Source organism: Aedes aegypti, chromosome 1, assembly GCF_002204515.2.
Source record: "Aedes aegypti strain LVP_AGWG chromosome 1, AaegL5.0 Primary Assembly, whole genome shotgun sequence".
In the NCBI taxonomy this organism is placed as follows: Eukaryota; Metazoa; Arthropoda; class Insecta; order Diptera; family Culicidae; genus Aedes; species Aedes aegypti.
The window spans coordinates 71,170,940-71,190,904 of NC_035107.1; the positions used below are offsets into that span (position 1 = coordinate 71,170,940).

At 35.5% G+C, this 19,965-nt stretch overlaps 1 protein-coding gene across 9 annotated transcripts in view; it reads left to right on the forward strand.

The window, feature by feature from the left end:
• LOC5569552 overlaps positions 1-19,965 on the forward strand; it is a 473,968-nt gene that overhangs the window by 415,846 nt on the left and 38,157 nt on the right. For all 9 annotated transcript variants that reach the window (XR_002499267.1, XR_002499268.1, XR_002499265.1 and 6 more), the window contains one exon: positions 8,416-8,573. Coding sequence is in view for 3 of the 9 variants with exons in the window: in XM_021839480.1 (XP_021695172.1) it covers positions 8,416-8,573 (158 nt within the window). In the remaining 6 variants the exon portion in view is untranslated. The remainder of the gene's footprint in view (positions 1-8,415; positions 8,574-19,965) is intronic.

Below are 19,965 nucleotides of genomic sequence, written 5' to 3' on the forward strand. Positions count from 1 at the left end.
GAACGGGAAGTAACAACCATTGACTTAATGAGAAAAATGATTTCATCGCAGTTATCCAATTTTAATGATATTTCATCAGTTTTGAAGCAATTCGAACGCTCTTTTCAACTATTCCGTGTATCAACAAGTCAATACAGTGCTGTTCTGAATAATAGCAGCGCATGTCGATTTTCATACAAAATGCTCAACTTTGACATGCTGTAGTTTTGTTCCCTTTCAAGCAATCGAGCTGAAATGTTCTCCACAGAACTACAAATATGATCAATTTTGTAACTACAAAATTTCAGTTTTTTCTGAGTCCCTGCCGAAAAGTGAGACACTAGGTGAAATTTTTCGAAAAAATAGCAGTTTTTCATTTTAAAATTTTTCTTCTACAAATATTTTAAACATTTTCGGTATAGGTGTAGGTTTGATAAGTAGGAAGAGATTGTTCCAATGGTAAGTGATATACAATTTTAAACTATAATGTCAAGTCGAAATTCAAATTTTTAAAACTGCTATTTTTTCGAACAATTTCACCTAGTATCTCACTTTCCGGCAGGGGCTTAGAAAATTTTGAAATTTTGTGTTTACAAAATTGGGCATATTTGTAGTTCTGTGGAGAAAATTTCAATTCGATTGCTTGAAAGGGAACAAAACTACAGCATGTCAAAGTTGAGCATTTTGTATTAAAATCGACATGCGCTGCTATTATTCAGAACAGCACTGTACGTCGATTGGCAGTGTCAGTTCGGTAGCTAATATAATAAAATCAGTGAAAACGGCACTACGGCAACTATAGGAACACCCACAATTAAGGGAACACTTACCCTAATTACATTTTCCCGACTTTCCCACATCTTCCTTAATATCGAGTTTTGTCAAATTTTCGACTATTTTGATGAGGATTTAAAGGTGGTCCAAAGGTATTGAAGGCTTATATGAAAATGTTTTCTCCTATCAGTCAAATTGAATTTATCTGTTTAGCAACTTTCTTTTTCATGATTTGAACAAAACAATTTGACTTACAGATGATGAACTGTATTCACAAAAAAATACTACCGTGTTAGGATTATTTTGCTAATTTTCTCCAGAGTAACTTTCACATAAAACCACATCGTGTTTGGGTCATCTTCTTCTCATCATTTAAAGTGCTGACAATTAAGCAGAACTCTTTTTTTCATTATAAAGATTGTACGGATGATATGGGTGGTTGATTTTACAAACGTTTTTGAAAATTCTGCAGCTCTTGTTGATGCTTTGTGTTTGTCGACGTTCATTCTATAGCTCGTGCTGTGACTGCTGACCATGGCAACGAAACGAACGTCGCACAAAGTGTCGAATGTTTACAGCACTGATTACAACATATTTTTGAAAGCTGACAACACTGTTTTAGTGATATTAACACTAGGAGCCCATGGATCGAAAAACATCTAAATGGATTTTCGGCTATATCTCAGGGATGGCTGAACCGATATTCGAAATATCCATATCTTCAAGTTTTGTAAGGATTAATAAAACTATTCCTAGGGGCGTTCAAATTTCCCCTAGATCAATTAAACAAATACATTTTTTTTTTGACTGAATCTGTAGGAGAATCATGTCAAATCTTACCTAAACAGTTCTTTTATTCAGTTTCTCAGATTCAAATATTCGTTATTGATAAGAATAATAAAACATGCATTTAAAAAACAATCTCGTGCATCCCCAACTAGGTAAATTTGAGTAGTACGCTTATTTCGACAGCTACACTACCCGTCATAAATACGGACTCACTGAAATAAGTATTGCAACACTCAGCTGAATAATGAATCACCCCCAAAAAGTTTAGCATCACCTCAAAACAGGTTAATTCACATTGCTATACCTCGAGATCCTTACGACTTGCAAAGAAGCGATCTTCAGCAAAGTTGTTCAGGAGATCAAGGACATCCGGAAAGCGAACAGTTTAGTTCGCGATTTTTCCGCTAAGTGGCGCTAGTGAGCATGTAAAATTGAGCATTTTGAACTAGTTCTAGCTTGTGATCCATAAGAGATAGAAAGTTTGAGTCTATCGAGACTTTCTATCTCTTATGGATCACAAGCTAGAACTAGTTCAAAATGCTCAATTTTACATGCTCACTAGCGCCACCTAGCGGCAAAATCGCGAACTAAACTGATCGCTTCCCGGATGTCCTTGAACCCCTGAGCAATTTTGCCGAAGACCCGAACTTTCTATCTCTTATGGATCACAAGTTAGAACTGGTTTGAAATGCTCAATTTTGCATGCTCACTAGCGCCACCAAGCGGCAAAATCGCGAACTAAACTGTTCACTTCCCGGATGTCCTTGATCCCCTGAACAACTTTGCTGAAGATTGCTTCTTTGCAAGTCATATGGATCTCGAGATATAGCAATGTGAAATTACCTGTTTTGAGGTGATGCTAAACTTTTCAGGGTGATTCAATATTCAGCTGAGTGTTGCAATACTTATTTCAGTGAGTACGTATTTATGACGGGTAGTGTATAACCTCTAGTGTTTTGGATATGCATGCAAGAGGTTTGGTATCTTCGACTATGTATTTCGTAATAATTTGCACTATATTGTATATATATTGTAGCTGATGTAGAGCAACTTTATCATCTACTACGAACGTCTAGATAAAAAAAACGTTGTTCTATCATGTTGTTCAATGAGACATTTTTTTACATTTTTTCGATATAAATTTCTTTGTTTAAGTACAGTGAACATGCTTGAGCAGGAATATACATTTTTGATTATACTTAAAATTTATGTTACTGAAAAGAATTAAGAAATACCATTTTTCTTAACTGTTTGCCTGTGAACCAACATTTAAAGCAATGGTATGTAGTTTTTCCAGAATCAATTTGTTCTGTCCACCTATCTAAAGCAGTATTCTTTATTCTATCTTATGATTCGGGTACCTTTTATTTGTTCGTACCTATGTGATTTTTGCGAGAGAGACTTCCCGGACTGTGGACTGATTAACATATTATTTTATTCTTTATTTGCAGGATATAAAACAATTTAATTGCAGCAGTCAAAAACATATTTTTCAGTAATAACAGAATTTTGAGATTACACTCAAAACATTCATTTTTATTTATTTAGTTAACGTCTAAACGTATAACACTGAATCAACAATTTCACGCCACAATACTCTCCATCCTCGGTTCCATCCGCCCACCTAGCTCGCTGCGCTCCACGCCTTCTTGTACCAAACGGATCCGAAGCGAACACCATCTTTGCAGGGACGCTGTCCGGCATTCGTGCAGCATGCCCTGCCCATCGTATCCTTCCAGCTATGGCCACCTTCTGGATACTGGGTTCGCCGTAGAGTTGGGCGAGCCCGGGATCCCGGGATTTCTCGGGACAAGCATAGATTTTTGTCCCGAATCCCGGGATGAGCAAAACGGCCGGAAAATGGACACTCTACACTACACGGAGCCAAAAATTACGTACGAATTCCATAAGAAAACGCTTGTGAATTGCTTTCTTGACTGGGTTTCCCTCTTTCATAAGATTCTTATGAAACACAAAACGTCCGATAACACTGCGGAACACGTTTTTGTCTCAAGCACCAAAATACCGCTATTCACTCATTTAAGGGTTGCTGAATCCATTGCCGTTTTCAAAAATATCATAGCACGTCTAGTTTTTGAGATATTGGCTGTTGAAAATGCATAAATTTACTATTTTAGCCAACTTGCATGCAAGTTTGCCAGCTTGTAAGGCAATTTATTTGCATAATTTGCCACAGAATTCAAACTTTATGTGTACAACAATATTTATCGGCAAAGTTTAAATACTTTCGATGCGGAAATTTTGTTCTTTGATGGTTTAAAAAAGTACAGTTAACTCTCCCTTACTCGATATTCCGTATCTCGATATCGAGTTAGAGAACCATAGTAAAACTTGGTTTTCATGGCTAACTCGATGGTCCCTTGGAACGCAGTTATGCTGCTTTTGTGTTCTATAACTCGATACCTCCCTAACTCGATGGTCCCTTCAATATCGAGTAAGGGAGAGATGACTGTATTGTATTTTCCCATATAAGAGAAACGAAGAATTTTTTTATGGAGACAGCAAACATGTCGAAAAAATCGGTTTAATCTAAATTTAATTGCGCAATTTCATCCAAATTTAATCCAAAATAAAAGTTGAAGTGCAAAATAGCATGCTTAGTGGATTAGATCACAAAAAAGATGAATGGCATCCTTAACCCTCAAAGTGGGGGCTGGTTGGTTTCCATCGCCCGCAGTACTGACGAAGGCATTTTCTCCGTTGTCCCGTCCTTCATTGCCTTGCTTTCAGTGCCATTGAGGTGCTCGTCGAAGTGCTGCTTCCACCTTTCGATCTCCTCACACTCGTCCGTCAAAAAATCCTCGTCCCATGTACCCGACGTTGCGTTTCGTTAGTTTTTATTTTTATGCGCCGTATAACCGACATTTCCTCATTTCCTTCTCCTTAGTTTGTGTTTGTTATATTTTTATCAGCAAATAATATTAAATACCATGATTCATAATAAAAATGACAAACTCAATAAAAACACCTATTTTCACCAATAACTCGAAAACATTAGGCTGTGGAATTTTGACAACCTCGAGAGAATTTGTTTATTTTATCAAAATGAACAACTTTGCTGAACATGCCAAGTCTTAAGGTGATCATAAAACGAAGCCAAACTTTGAGTTTTCAATTGCACAAGACTGGAGAATCTGACAACACTTCGCGTTGAAAATCAATCAAATTGCTCGTTTGCTGGTTATGACCAATGGGATAAATTTTCAACGTGGAGCGCTATTTGGTTCTCAAGTCTTGTGCTCTTGAAAATTTGAGGTGTGGCTTCGTTCTATAATAACCTTAAGAACGTCACAGTAAAAAATTAGATGGTGCTGTCACCAATGCAGACGATTAACAAACTATCCGTTATGTCAGTAGATGGTCCTCGTTGTTACAAAAAACTTTGCCGAAGACACCAAATTACAAAAAGCTTCGTTACCGAGTTATTAATTTTATTCCATACCTGGCCCATAGTGCAATGACCGGTAATATTGAAAATTTCGATAGTCACTAGAACCATGGCCCCTGAAACCAAGTTTGAAGGCCTAACTCTTACAAGTCATTTACTTTTTGCAAAATTTTGAGTTATTTCAAAATTAAACGCTTTAAACCGTGGAATACGCCCAAAAATATGCAATTTCCTGTGGAAATTTCGCATTTTTCATATTAATTTGTCATATTTGCTGAATAGGGTCCTAAAGGACTGTCCCAATTTTAATGCCAAACGCTTAAGTTTAGGCCACATACACATGTTTACTCAATTTTTCAATGTTTTCCTTTTGTTTAAGTCCAAAACACATTTTTTTTAGATTTTGTCACACTCCTTGGCTTGAACTCAAATTTTGGGTATATTTTGCTCTCCGTGTCCCTTCCGAAATGTCAGAAAGGAACAACCCCAGTGTTAAAACTAAAAGCCCTGTGGTGTTTTTGTCGATTAAGCGAACGTCAAACATGATCAAAAGTGTCAAGGTTCATTTATGAACCCAATTTTTAAATCAAAGTTTGAATATGATGTAGCCGTTATTTGAGCGGTAAAAATTGCTAAAATGGTTGCAGGAACATGCTCTTTCGTGTCATTAAATAAAAACAAGATTTCATTATACATTATGGGGGGACGGACCTAGTGTAGTGGTTAGAACACTCGCCTCTCACGCCGAGGACCTGGGATCGAATCCCATCCCCGACATAGTCACTTATGACGTAAAAAGTTATAGTGGCCACTTCCTTCGGAAGGGAAGTAAAGCCGTTGGTCCCGAAATGAACTAGCCCAGGGCTAAAAATCTCGTTAATAAAGTCAAACCAACCAACCAACCCAATTGAAAATACTTATGGAAATTTGGACAACGTTATCGTTTTCGGCGATACCATTTTCAGTAAAAACCGCTTCTCCTTTGCAAACATGGTTTGCACAACTCATGTGAGACATGAATCTATTGCAATGTCATCCATAATCATGGAAATTATTGTTACGAAAAGTTAAAAAAAAATTACGTATGAAAAACTTTATTTTCATACAAACTTTCATTTTTAAAGCTGATAATATTTCTTTCTAATATAAACGCCATTAATTCAATGATAATATTCCTTCGAATCATGTTGACTAGGATGGAAAATTGAAACTTTTTCCGCGCACTTCGGCCAATTGCAAAAGATTTTGGAAGGATGACTCCGAATCTGGTCTAAGAATATTCTTAACACGTACAGTTTTTGCGAACAAATAGATATTTTCATTCAAAAAAATTCATATTTTCATGGAAATTTATATATTTCGTTCCACAACATTTGACTAAATCTGCACACCTAAACCCATACTTAGAATGTGTTTGATTAGCTCAATTTAATGTATCATGTAAAGCTTCCTAAAAATGTAATCTCTCAAAAGCCCACAATTAAAAAAAAAACGTTCTGTAACTGTAAATCTCAACTTTTTTTTATTAAAAATAGTAGCACGGAATTTAATGAACACATCGTTTGACTTTATTGTGCCCTGCAAATTTGTATATCACGTTCTTATTTTAATGTTATTTTAGAAATTCTGTATTTTTATGAGCATTCAAATATTTTCAAATAACTGTTCTGCAATAATCTGCTCCCTAATAGGGTTCTAAAATTTCTGATAAAATCTATAGAGCGTATTTTTGATAATACTTTGGCACATTTGCTCGCTCAAATAACGGATATATCATATTTAAACTTTAATTGAAAAAATGTGTTCAAATTTGAACCATGACACTTTTTGATCAAGTTTGACATTCACGTAGTCAAACATGTGTTTCTGGCCTTAATTTAATTGTTTGATACTAAAATTGGGAGAGGTTTTAGGACCCTATTTTGTTGGATGAACATCGCTAAGCTTCACAATGCCTTCCCAATCGAATTTCAATCAAGTGTTACTGTAAGCACCTATTATTCAGTATATAGTACCAGTATATTTTTTTCTTGCTATTGCCATTGTCACAATCTCTAAGTAATGGTTTAGGGACAAAAGGTCGAATAACAAAAGTCGAAAGACAAAAGGACGAAAGGATCGATTTTTCTTTATTTGAAAAAGGATTTTCGACATTTTGTCCCTTTTCTTTCCCTCTTCGACTTTTTGTCCTTTCAACATTTTATTCTTAAGTTTTTAGATTGAAAATAAGAAAAAAAAAACAACGGGTTAAACTATTTTTCCTTAAGGTAGTTTCATTTTTTGTCCTTGACTGTATTATAATGCGAAAAGAAGCTTTGATTTGTTAATGAATCTTGGAAAGATGGAAATAAATGAATATTTCTTTTGAAGGTGGTCGACCAATAGGGTCCTAAAGCCCTGTTCCTATTTTAGAGCCAAACGTTTAGGTTAAGGCCAAAAACACATGTTTACTCAATTTTTTAACGTTTTCTATTTGTTTAAGTCTAAAAAACATTTGGTTATGTTTTTTTTAGATTTTGTCACACCCCTTGGCTTGAACTCAAATTTTGGGTGTATTTTGTTTTCCGTGCCCCTTCCGAAATGTCAGATAGAAACAACCCCATTGTCAAAACTAAAACCCCTGTGGTGTTTTTGTCGACTAAGCGAATGTCAAACATTATTAAAAGTGTCAAGGTTAATTCATGGACCCAATTTTGAAATAAAAGTTCAAATATGATGTAGCCGTTATTTGAGCTGGAAAAATTGCTAAAGTAATTGCAGTAACATGCTCTTTCGTATTATTAAATAAAAACAAGATTTCATGAAACATTTTAGGACCCTATTAATACAAAATCGTTTCACAGTGTTAAATGTCGTCGTTTCGCATAATGGTCACACCGCACAATGAAAATTTGATGTCTTCCATAAAATGTTACTTGTGCTTGTATGAAAGTTCTTACAGTTCATTATGCCAAATGTCTTTATAAGAAATAGGCCATCCTCCTCTTAATGAGTACAAGATTTAAATATATGGTCAATAACTCTCATATCAGCATTCGTAAGGAACGAATGATCGAGAAGGAATGGAAAATTCAAATAATCATCTAATTCTCATTCGCTATCAATCGCGAAAACAAGTTGAATCTTACATCTAACAACATAAGATGCGAAAAACGTGTTATTGGCGAAATCATCAAAATAAACCGTCACTAATTAGCCTGAACCCTCTAGATCGTTATTTGTCTCGTTTTCCACTGCTCTACTGACACCTTCACCCGTCGTCGACGACGACGTGTGAAAAAACGTAGCACGCGAAAACACATTTGTCACAAGATCTTCCACATGCGGTTCTGCGTTGCGATATCCGTATTTTTACGCCTCCCTTGCAGTTGGAAACAACGCCCGAAAAATGTTTCATGAATCGGCTGATTGACTAACTGACTGACTGACTGATATTCTTTCCTCTTTCTCTCTTCCACCCGCAGGTCTATGTGGCGCTGTTCAAACCCTTGCGCGTGTCGCGACACCAGTTCAAGAAGGTGCTCAACTGTATGAAGCTGGTCCGGTCCCTGAAGTACCAGGAGATCTACGCCCAGGAAAAGGTCACCAAGGTGGACAGTCTTTCGCTGGTGCTGTCCGGGAAGTAAGTATCATGCATCAATCCATCCATGGACGTAGAGTAGGGTGGGTCAATTTCAAGTTCGATATCAAGTTTTGCTTGTAAAGAAATGCTAACATCAAGATTACTATCGATATATATTTCATATGCATTCCAGTCAGCTTGTAAATAGCTTGTTAATAGATTGAGAATCGCTTCATTCAAATAGCATCAATGAATTTAAGGGGGTTTCTCTAGCCAAGTGGTTGAAGTCCACGGCTACAAAGCAAAGCCATGCTGAAGGTGTCTGGGTTCGATTCCTGGTCGGCCCAAGATCTTTTCGTAATGGAATTTTTTTTGACTTCCTTGGGCATAGAGTATCATCGTACCTGCCACACGAGATACGAATGCGAAAATGGCAACTTTGGCAAAGCAAGCTCTCAGTTAATAACTGTGGAAATGCTCATTGAACACTAAGCTGGGGACGTAATGCCAAGAAGAACAAGAAGAATTTTGCGCTGGTATTTTTTTTTTTTCATTAAAACCGAACTTTAGCCCCACCTCACTCTATGCCTGCAATCGGGAAACGGAAATTCGCGTCTCAGAGTGAGCTATAAACAAGATTGAATGCGTTATGGCCAGAGCAAAGTGCTTAACCAACCATGCTCTGCTCACTTTGTGACGTAAGTCAGACCAGACAGGACAGACAGTCATTCAAGCTGCTAAAGTTTTTCGACCATTGATGATGATTCTTGTTATGTCGCGGTACTCTCGGACCGACAAACAAAAACAATTCTATTTTCAACATCTTATTCAATTGGCGAGACTTATTTCGACAGCCTGTTTGTACTGGTGACGCTAGATGTTTTTATTCGATTATTATTCTATCTAAAAAATATTGGTAACGTTTGTAGACTTGTAAGCCTTCAGGTTCTACTTTAGATTGATCATTTAAAAAAATCCTTTTGGAATGTTTTAATACACTTGATCATCTCTGATAACACAGGTTTGCAGATGAATGGAAACAGGAAAAGGAGCACCATTCATGCATTGAAAATATTCCATCGATAAAAATTCGATCCATTCTCAAGTGTGATTCAAACTGCACTTTCAATTGACGCTTGTGCACCCATACAATTCTACCACCGAGGGAAATCTGTAAAATGTGATCAGAGATCTGTTTAAGGAATTTTGCGGGAATCCATTTTTTAATATCAGTCTTGTTAGAATTCTTGTAATAAATTGTAATAATAAACCCTAAGCTTAGCAAAAGCATCAGATTTCTTATCCTTTTTAGTCTCGCATGCATGTTGGTTATCATCATAAAATTTAGTTAGGTTCTTTTTAAAACTAGATTTAGGATTAATCAAATCCAGTAGGGTTTTAGGTTTATATGAGAGTATTCGCTCAGAGGGGAATTCGCCATCCTTTTCAAGACAAATGTTCCTGTAATTAAAGAGAAAATATGATATTTGCTCATGCGTATCCAAACCCCTAATTTCTCGATCCAAAAGGAACTTCTTTAATACGTCCTTGACCAAACGAACTGTTCTCTCCGCTTGGCCGTTGCTTTCAGGGTGATATGGGGGGCTCTTCATGACCCGGATGCCTTGTTTCTCAAAAAAGTTTACAAAATAGCTTGAATTGAAAGGTGGTCCTCCATCGGTCACTAAAACATCCGGTAACCCAAATCGAGCGAATATACTCAGGAAAACCTTGGTTATTTTTTTATGATCTGTACCATTTCTCATATATTCCAACTCAATCCATTTGGTAAAGCTGTCTACGACGACCAAAAACATCTTCCTCTCAAAATAAAAGAAATCCGCAAGCAGTCGACTAAATGGCTTTTTTGTAGGTATCCAACGAGAATAAGGTTCTGGTTTTGTTACAGCATTCATCTCATTACACGGTGTCTCTGGTAGAACAACATTAATATAAAAAAATCAGTATCGCTAAAACATCCACCAAATGAAAGCTTAGGATTTCCCCTTTCATTTGAGACCTGTTTGGAAATGTTCTATCGGGGGGTAATGAAAATATTTTTTCAAAACAGTACAATGCCGTTTTTTCAGTACTGATTTCTTAATTATGGTTCACACAGTCATTTTCTTTCATGCTTATCTAGGTAGCCATGAGAAATTGTACTACGAATAGTTAACCAATTAATAAAAAGGATTTAGATTTAGCATTATACCATTCTATTTAAACCAATTATATACACGAGACTATCGATAAAGTAAATATGTACGGATAATACGGCTTACTAATGCTCACTATTGTACATTACTACAGCTCAAAGAAGCTGTCGATCATATGCTTCGGAGTTCTCTGGAACCTACTGGGTAAGCAATCCACATTTTTGAAAAGTTCTTAACTTTTTTGCAAAATCATCATCCAGACTCGTTTGAAAACAACTTTTATGTACCTGATCAGAATGATCAAGCGCCTGAAACACATTTTTTTCATTTAAAAGAGATAATTTACAGAACAGTACGATAAATTACAATTGCTAGCAAACTTAGATCCCATTACACTTCCAAGACATGCCGATTTTTCAAAAGCTTCTGACAGTTCATCTGGTGAATCCACTTTTGTTGTGGCGTTGGCAACTGATGATCCTTACCTGTGATAAAAGAATTATTTTAAGGTCATCTTTATGAATCACACAATCAAACTGCTGATGCTTACCCATTCCTCGACATTATTTGGATCAATTTGGAGCAGTGGATAGTAAATACAATTGAAGAACTGCTTCGCCAGTTTATGATCCGAGCCGAGACTTTTCCATTTCGCGGACGCGTATGTGACAAAGTATTCGTGGATGACCAGCTAAATTGGATAAATCTTTTTTGTGTGGTACAGTATGGGCAAGGAAATGTTGAACTACCTCCCATTATTACGAAAAACAGATTGACGATTTTCAAATCTCCAGCAATGGAGCACCTAAAATTATTCAAAAGCAACAGTGTCTTCCACATTTTCTCAATATTGCCATATTTTTCTGGAACGCCAGAAGCAACAGCAAACAGCAACAGTATTTTTACGCCAGTATCCTTACATCGGCCTTGAGTCCCGATGACGTCAGAATTATGCTCGATAATCGACAGGGTAAATGATTAAAGGACCCTTCTCCATCGCTTGCAGATCGAACTGCCCAGGCCAACTCCCCTTTTTGGACGTCACATAATCAACTAACCCCTGAACGTTTTTCTTCTTGGCATTAACGTCCTCACTGGGACAGAGCCTGTTTCTCAGCTTAGTGTTCTTATGAGCACTTCCACAGTTATTAACTGAGAGCTTTCTTTGCCAATGTTGCCATTTTCGCATTCGTACCTCGTGTGGCAGGTACGAACAAATGTTTTTTTTTAGGTTGCACAGATGTTGAATAAGATTCTCAGTTAGGTGGTAAACCGTGTAGATTCGACAACCAACCAATTCAATTTGCACTTACTTTTTGCATTACTGTGTCTACCACGTTTTCCCTTTAGTTTTGGTGAGATTGTTGTTCTCACATCATTACATGCTTCGAGTGGTAGGTTTTAAATTGTATTTATATTTATACAGTGCTATATTCAAAAGTTTGAACTGGTTACTGAACGAATAAACGTGCAAGCTCGACATATTTTTGTAGGACAATACCAGACTGTAATCCTGATGTGAAGAATGTGCTGTTCAATAATATCAACCACTATTGCTGATAACGGTTGCAGACACAAATTCTCATGGCTTTTCGGTTTCATGTTTCAGGTATCCTGACAGAGTGTAGTGTAAATATATATATTTATTATTAGGTGTGAAATTGGGATATATTTATTGTAATTATTAATAGGCATACCTCTAATCAGCAAACCAAAATGTTGACCCAAAACAATGAATTTATAAAATTATCACGCGATACAAGTACCAATTTTTCGCTATACCACCCTAGAACGCGACAACTTAAGCAATGAAGCGTTATAACGCAGCGCCGATTTCCCTACCATTGATGCCAATGTAGTTGTTTTTTGCAATCTGTGAAACCATTGGTAATGTAATGATCCATGAGCAGTGGCGCGGGAAGTGGGTGGGACAGGTAGGACATGTACTACGCACAAAAACACCTGGGTAGGACAGTCAAAGGATTGTCCTACCCACGATTGAACAAAAAAAAAACGAAGAAAGCTTGAAAAATTAATTAAACTATTTATCATCTGTTCAATATACATACAAACTCGATCAACTTCGCAGTTATTCTTATGGGAATGAAAGACACTATAAAGTTTTTCATAATATTTTCTACAGTCATTCTATTTACAGTCTAGCAAATAGAAAATCCCAATAACTGGCAACGCGATAATCTCACTTAAATCGCTGACAACTGAACAAAATGTTTTATTCTTCAAGTGACCTTTTTGTTTGAACAATGATAAAATAATATTTTTCTCGTTCAACCAATGTGTTTCATTAAGGTCAAATTGAGCCAAATATTTTTGAACTGCATTTTGTTTTAATTCCAATAAAGTTTTGTCAATTTTTCACAGAATTTCATATATTCTGTTGGTTGTCACAATACTGCTCACCGATTCAAGCACTCTCTACATGTCATATTCGATTGGCTCCGATCCGATTGGATCCGATAGTTTTATGTACCAGACTGTGAATAGAGTGACTATAGTATTTTCCTGCCTAGTAATGCGCGACATGGTTTGTGCATGAACTCCACAAAATTCCGGCTCGTGAAAAGAACTATTGAGAATACACCATTTTACGAGACGTTTTTGAACAGCATATCGCTTATTTTATGAATGGAATTTTGACAGGAGGCGGTGTCGTCACGTGTGGAAGTAACAGCAATATCATCAGTGTTGCCGTAGAAATATATGAGGAAATTAGAACAACCTCTCGGGTTGTAAAGACAAGCAGTTTGGTCTATTTTTGTCAAATTTGTTCGAAAAAATACATAAAAATAATATAAATATAAAAGACATTCATATTTTTCAATATGAATGATGACAAAACATGATCCAATGAATGATCCTTACGACAGGACTGGTTTCTTTACAGAGATTTGGTCTCCATTTTAATGCAAGTGTTTAAAAAGTGCCTATTTTTAATTTTATTTTAATACAAAATTATCTTTTTTTTCCTTATTCTGCTTGCCTTGAATTCTGATGCAAAATAGTACAGGCTTTAAAAAAACTTTAGTGACTATAACGGGTCCAAGAGCATCTTCAATAAATTCGTCCCCGAGAAAGAATTTCAAGAGTTATCATAGTCATTTAATTCCAAATACGTTCTCCTACCGGGATCTCTCCAGAAAATCCTCTAAAGATTTCTCTACCAATTCTCCCATAAACTCTTCCAGCGATTTTTCAAAGGATGGTTGAAAGATTTTTTTCAGAATTCGCTCCAAAAATCTTTGAAAACTCCAAAGCTACTATCTCTAGTTATTTCCTCAGGTATTACTTATCCTAGAATATCCTCCATATATTTTTCACTGATTCGTTAACCAAATTCTCCAAAGTTGTTGCTCTTGGGGATCTTCAGAAGAATTCTATAGAGTTTCTTCCGAGGAAATCCACATATGTTTATTCCTGAGTTTCATGGAAAGAATACCTTAAGAGTTTTTTTTTTTTTTGCAAGAAACTCTACAAGAATTCCTACAAATTTTCATTTAGATTTCTTCAAGAATTCATCCGCGTTTCTCCCAGAAACCAAAATTCTTTGGGGGGCTCTTTGGAGTTTTTTTTTTGTAGGAATGTTTCCAACATTTCATCCAAGTCTGATTCCGGCAGTATTACCAAACATTTTTTTAAAAGTATCTTCAAAAGTTTATTTATGTTATTACACCAGTTTATACTACAAAAAAATTTCCAATTTTTCCTCCAACCATTCTTACACAAAATTTCTGTAGAGATTCTGTCCAACGCACAGTGGTCCAGGAATCAGTTTTACGCGGAAAGATGCATTTTGAGCTTTAGAATGAAACATTAGACAAAAACGGTCTTCTACAAAGTTGTTTGTATTAGTTGAGCCCTTTGTTTGGTTTTATTGAAAATTAGGGTGGACCACATTTTCATAGAAATTGTGTAACAAACTTTCTTATTTGTAGAAATCATATTATATATGCTTCAGCAAAGTTATAGACCATTCAATTTCAAGCAACTTTGCCAAAAAAGTTTTTTTTTATCTCTTAAATTGACCGATTTAGAGCTTTTTTCCTGCAGTGACATAGGGTGGTCCGAACAAAACTGGTTTTCTGGCTCTAGACTTTTCAATTCAAATTTCGCATCAAAGTAGTCTATCAAACACTTTTAGTGCTTTAAAAAATGCGTAATTTGGTGAGTGAAGAAACTTGCTTCCGTTTAGGAGTTATTGTTGTTTTTCTCTCAAAAACATGCCTACTTTGATTGTGAACATCTCTGATTGGGGCAAATATAAAAAATATCTTTTGACGGCATTCAAAAGACAAAATAAAATTATATATTATATCAAAAATTTACAGATGTGTTATTTTTGTAACTCTAATAAAATGCCTTGTAAACAAAGGATTTTAAGAAGAAAAACTTTAATAACTTTTGAACTAAAATAGATATCTTCAATATTTTTGCATGAAAATTTGCGTTTTGTTAAGTTCTTAAAGACGTTTATAGACCGCTTTGACGAAAAATCTGAAATTATAAAGATAGGGCTCTAAAACTATTTTGAAGATTTTCATAGTATGTATTTCTTTATTATTTTGCATTTTGAGCATGAAAATGAAATTTGAAACAAAAATGATCTTCTACAAAATTGTTTCTGGAAATATAAGCTTTCATACTGTGTCATTTGAAACTAGGGTGGTCCACAATATCACACATATCATATAATCAACTTTTTTATTTGCAAAAATACTGGTATATGCTAAGGCAAAGCGGTAGAACTTGAAATTTTGATCAACTTTGCCAAAAAAAGTTTTTCTGTAGCTCAAAATTTGACCAATCTAGAGCATTTTTTCCTAATCATCGCAGGGTGGTCCAACGAAAATAAGTTTTTCAACTCTAGTTTTTTTTAATTTTACTTTCTCGTCAAAGTAGTCTTTGAACGACTTTAAGAACTTAACAAAACGCAAATTTTCATGCAAAAATATTGAAGATATCTATTTTAGTTCAACAGTTATTAAATTTTTTGTGATAAAAAATATTTGAATATTTTTTGTGATAAAAAATATTAGTTACACAATTTCTATGAAAATGTGGTCCACCCTAATTTTCAATAAAACCAAACAAAGGGCTTAACTAATACAAACAACTTTGTAGAAGACCGTTTTTGTCTAATGTTTCATTCTAAAGCTCAAAATGCATCTTTCCGCGTAAAACTGATTCCTGGACCATAGTGCAATGATTTTCGAGAAATTTGTTTAGAAAAAGATGTGGAATGCTATTACTTGAGAAAATTTCAAAGAACTACTGAGGGAGTTTCTGTAGAAATCTTAGAAGGAATCTCTGGACCAATTACTGAAGATATCTTTAGAGGAATCCCTAGTTGAAATCTTATATAAATCCTGAAAGACAATTTAAAAGGGAACCCCTAGAATTTTCTGAATGAAAAAATTGATAGAATTTTAGAGAACATTTTGGCCGAGAGTCTTGGAGGATGTCATAAGGAAAGCGATGAATGAATTACTGGAAGAGTAAGGACCTTCTTGAAAAATTTATCAAAGAATTTGTGAAGGAATTCAGATGGTTTCTGAAACAATCGTCGACGAAATTTTATTTCTGTGGATTTTCTTGGGAATATCCAAGTTGATCTCTTCAGGTATCCTAAAAAAAATTTGAAGAAAAACGTAAAAAAAAAAATCTTGAAGAAATCTCTTAGGAAACAATCACCAAATGATTTAATAAATAAGTTTCTGCTGAAACTCCTAGAGAAAATGATGAAAAATACGAGCAACACCTTGTCGTAATGTTACTAAGAATTCTCAAAAACAGTGTTCTGCTCTGTTGCTATGAAGAATTAAACTTATCCCTTGGCACTTATTATGTTTTTTTTTTTTGTTTCTGTTTAGTCTCTTTTCGGCCTCTTATCGGTTCCTTTCGGGGCTCTTTATGTCTCTTTTATTTTTTGGAAAGATGTCTTCAATTTCCTACTTTTAAGGCACTTAGCCGCTACCAGCCCTTTAAAAGGGAAAAGCTTTCTTAATCTTGTGATAACGACTTGCATGAAAATGAAGGTGTTAGCAACAAAGGCATGTCAGTGATAGAAACCTAGTTTTGAGAAAATTTCCTTTAATTTTTTTTTTCAGTATTTTCTTATTCTATACAGATTTTATGGGAGTCACAAAAGAAACTCCTAAGATTTATGTCATTTTTGTTGTTGAGCGAAACAATCTCCTGAAAATATCGTTAGAGCGCTTGGAAACTGTAGAATTTCCTCAACTCATTGAAAACCCGTCCAAAATGACACATACACTCCTTATAGTAACTTTCAATTTCCAGTCCAGAGTTAACATTGTTCTTAGCTTCATTGTTCATAAATCATTTCACAACGTTTGTCCTACCCATGGTTAGGAACGTGGCCGCGCCTTTGTCCATGAGTAAATGTTTTCAAACGCTTTGGTTATTACTAATCGTAAAAAGCAATATCTTATGAAAATAAATTTGAATTTCAAGACGGTAGCATACAACTGAATCTAAATAATGGTTATTTATTGGAAATCTTTCAAATCTCTAAATATTTTTTTTATTCAAAATTTTAAATACTATTCACAATCATTTTAGTTTTGTATAAATGAATAAATTTTGATTAAAGATATACAATTTTACTATTTACTGAATTTATAATCAACTGAACAGCAACACTGCCAAAACAAAAACAAGCTTGTTTTATGGAAAACTTGGGCAAACATTTAAAAAGGGCGCATCGACATTGGTAAACAATGGCTCTGTAAGACGCTGTTGTGCCCAATTTACCTCGATCACGCTCACCAATACTACTATTAGGAAGAGCTAACACAAATCTTTCTAATAGTGGTGTTAGTTTGCATAGGCGAGCTAAAAATGGCTCAACGTTTCTGAAAACAGGCTTAAGACCTCTCCATCCCTTTTCAAATGTTTGTCCAGAAATATTTGTCATGGCCTTCTACGGTTCGATTGAGTTGTCATCATATTGTGCAAGCGATTCATTGTATCATACTATTGGTGGAAGAAGATCACCTATGGTACGTATCTCTTACTAAAAAAATGTTCAGAACCCCCCGATAGAACATTTTTAAACCGGTCTCAAATGAAAGGAGAAAGCCTAAACTTTCATTTGGTGGGTGTTTCATCGATACTGATTTTTTTATATTAATGTTTCCTACCAGAGACACCGTGCAGAATCTGATTACTGTCTAGTTATATGGCCGAAGTATCAATACATGTAAAAAATATGCTCATACAGCAATGCTGAGGTTGTTTTAACAAGTTTGTGTAGTCGCTTTTCTAGTTTTATCTTTTATTCCTGTTTGTTCCCTGAATCACCGGAAGTGACTTCAGAAACCGGCCATTGGCTGTTCATCTGACCGAAGCATCAAAACGTAAATTAGCATGTTCTTACCGCAACGCTCACATTATTTTCTGATGCCTGAACGGTCGCATACCTATTTTCTATTATCTATGTTTGTTCCTGATTCACCGGAAGTGACCTCAAAATCCAGTAATTGTCTGATCATCTGGCCGAAGTGTCCATATAGGCAAGAAGCATGGTCTTACAGCAATGCTGAGGTTCTTTCAAGAAGTTTGAGTGGTCGCATGTCTAGTTTTACCTGTTATTTATGTTTATCTCCAGATTCGCCGGAAGTGAGCTCAGAATTCGGTCAATGTTTGACCATCTGGCCAAAGTTTCCATATAGGCAAAAATCATATTCTTACAGCAACGCTTAGACTATTTCATGAAGTTCGAGCTGTCGCATACTTAGTTTTATGCGTCCATGTTTATACCCCGGTTCACCGGAAGTGACCCTACAACCCAGCCTTGGCCATATGGTAAAATTGACAGTTGATGGCGTGCATTGGTTTCATGACGTTCAAGTAGCCGCATTGTCGCTTTGGGGCAAAATTACATGTGTTTCTTGACCGCGGCACCAACCCGTGAAGTACTTCCAGAACCAGGTTCCGGTTTTCGTCCCATGCAAGAAAATAAACCAAATGATGTATTCTTGCCTTGGTCCGATACATAGGGGGAGATCCCCCAGTACCGGACACTTAAGCCACTAAATTCATAATTCGAAAAATATTGGTATTATGAGCTCGTGTTACCCATTTATGATAAATATTATCATTTTTATAGTGTATAAAAATAAATTTGAAAATATAAATATGAATTTTGACATTGCATTTTGATGATGTATTTTAATACCAAATTGATCGATCTTGAAACGTGGCACCCAATACCGGACACGATCTGAAAATGCGTCGAATTCTGTAAATTTGAACATACTTGAATGTGTTTACTATAGGAATAGTATACAATTGCCAATTCAATGCATTTGCAACATTTACAAGAACAATTTGAGTTTTTCTTAGTTTACAAGATGTCCATCAAAATCCTCTTTCATATATGATGAAAAATAGCACATTTTACGATGTTGTTCTGAATTTTAGTTCTTCTTAATTTTATCGCATGTTTGATACCATGATCGACGGAATCCATGAAAAATGAATGTATTTTGAGACACTGGTGCAATAATTACATAGATAACATATAACAAATCAAGCTGTCCGAAACTGGGGGACAGGAGGTGCTTAACCCAAAATTGTAATTTGTCCGTATTTGGTTCAATTATGGTACAAAATACATTTATACTATCAAATTAGGATTATTTTCGAACATGCTTGCGTGATCCAAAGTATATTTTCATATTCAAAATAAATACTAAAAAGGCTCAATATTAAGGCGATACGTCAATTTTTTTAAGATTTTCAAACTTTTCTACTTTTTTAAAAAGGCATGCATATTTCAAGGATGTGTTATTCTACGCACACATTAGTCTCCACAATAGCTTTCTTTCCTTCTAATACACCATCTTGATTGGACCATGATTTCTCAATTTTTTGACTTTGTCCGGTATTTGGTGCTGTCCGGTACTGGGGGATCTCCCCCTAATGTCTAAAAAGGGCTAAAACCTATCGTTTGACATTTGTTTCGTTGTTAAAGTTGTAAAATATGTGACTAGCGAACACTTATTTCCGGTTGAAAAACATGTCCAGACCTAAACTTCCGGTTTGAAAACACCACTTGCAGGAAGTCTAACTCATCGATCATAGTAAAAACCACATTTCGTTAAACTTATTTGTTTCTGAGCACCAGTCTTTTGAAAATAAAAGGTCTGTTCCGGGGCTTTGAGGGTTAAATTGTTAAGTTGCCTAGTGCCGAGCACGGTAAAAAGAAGCAAGGTATTATACTCCGAAAAATGACATTTGGCAGTGACGTCATT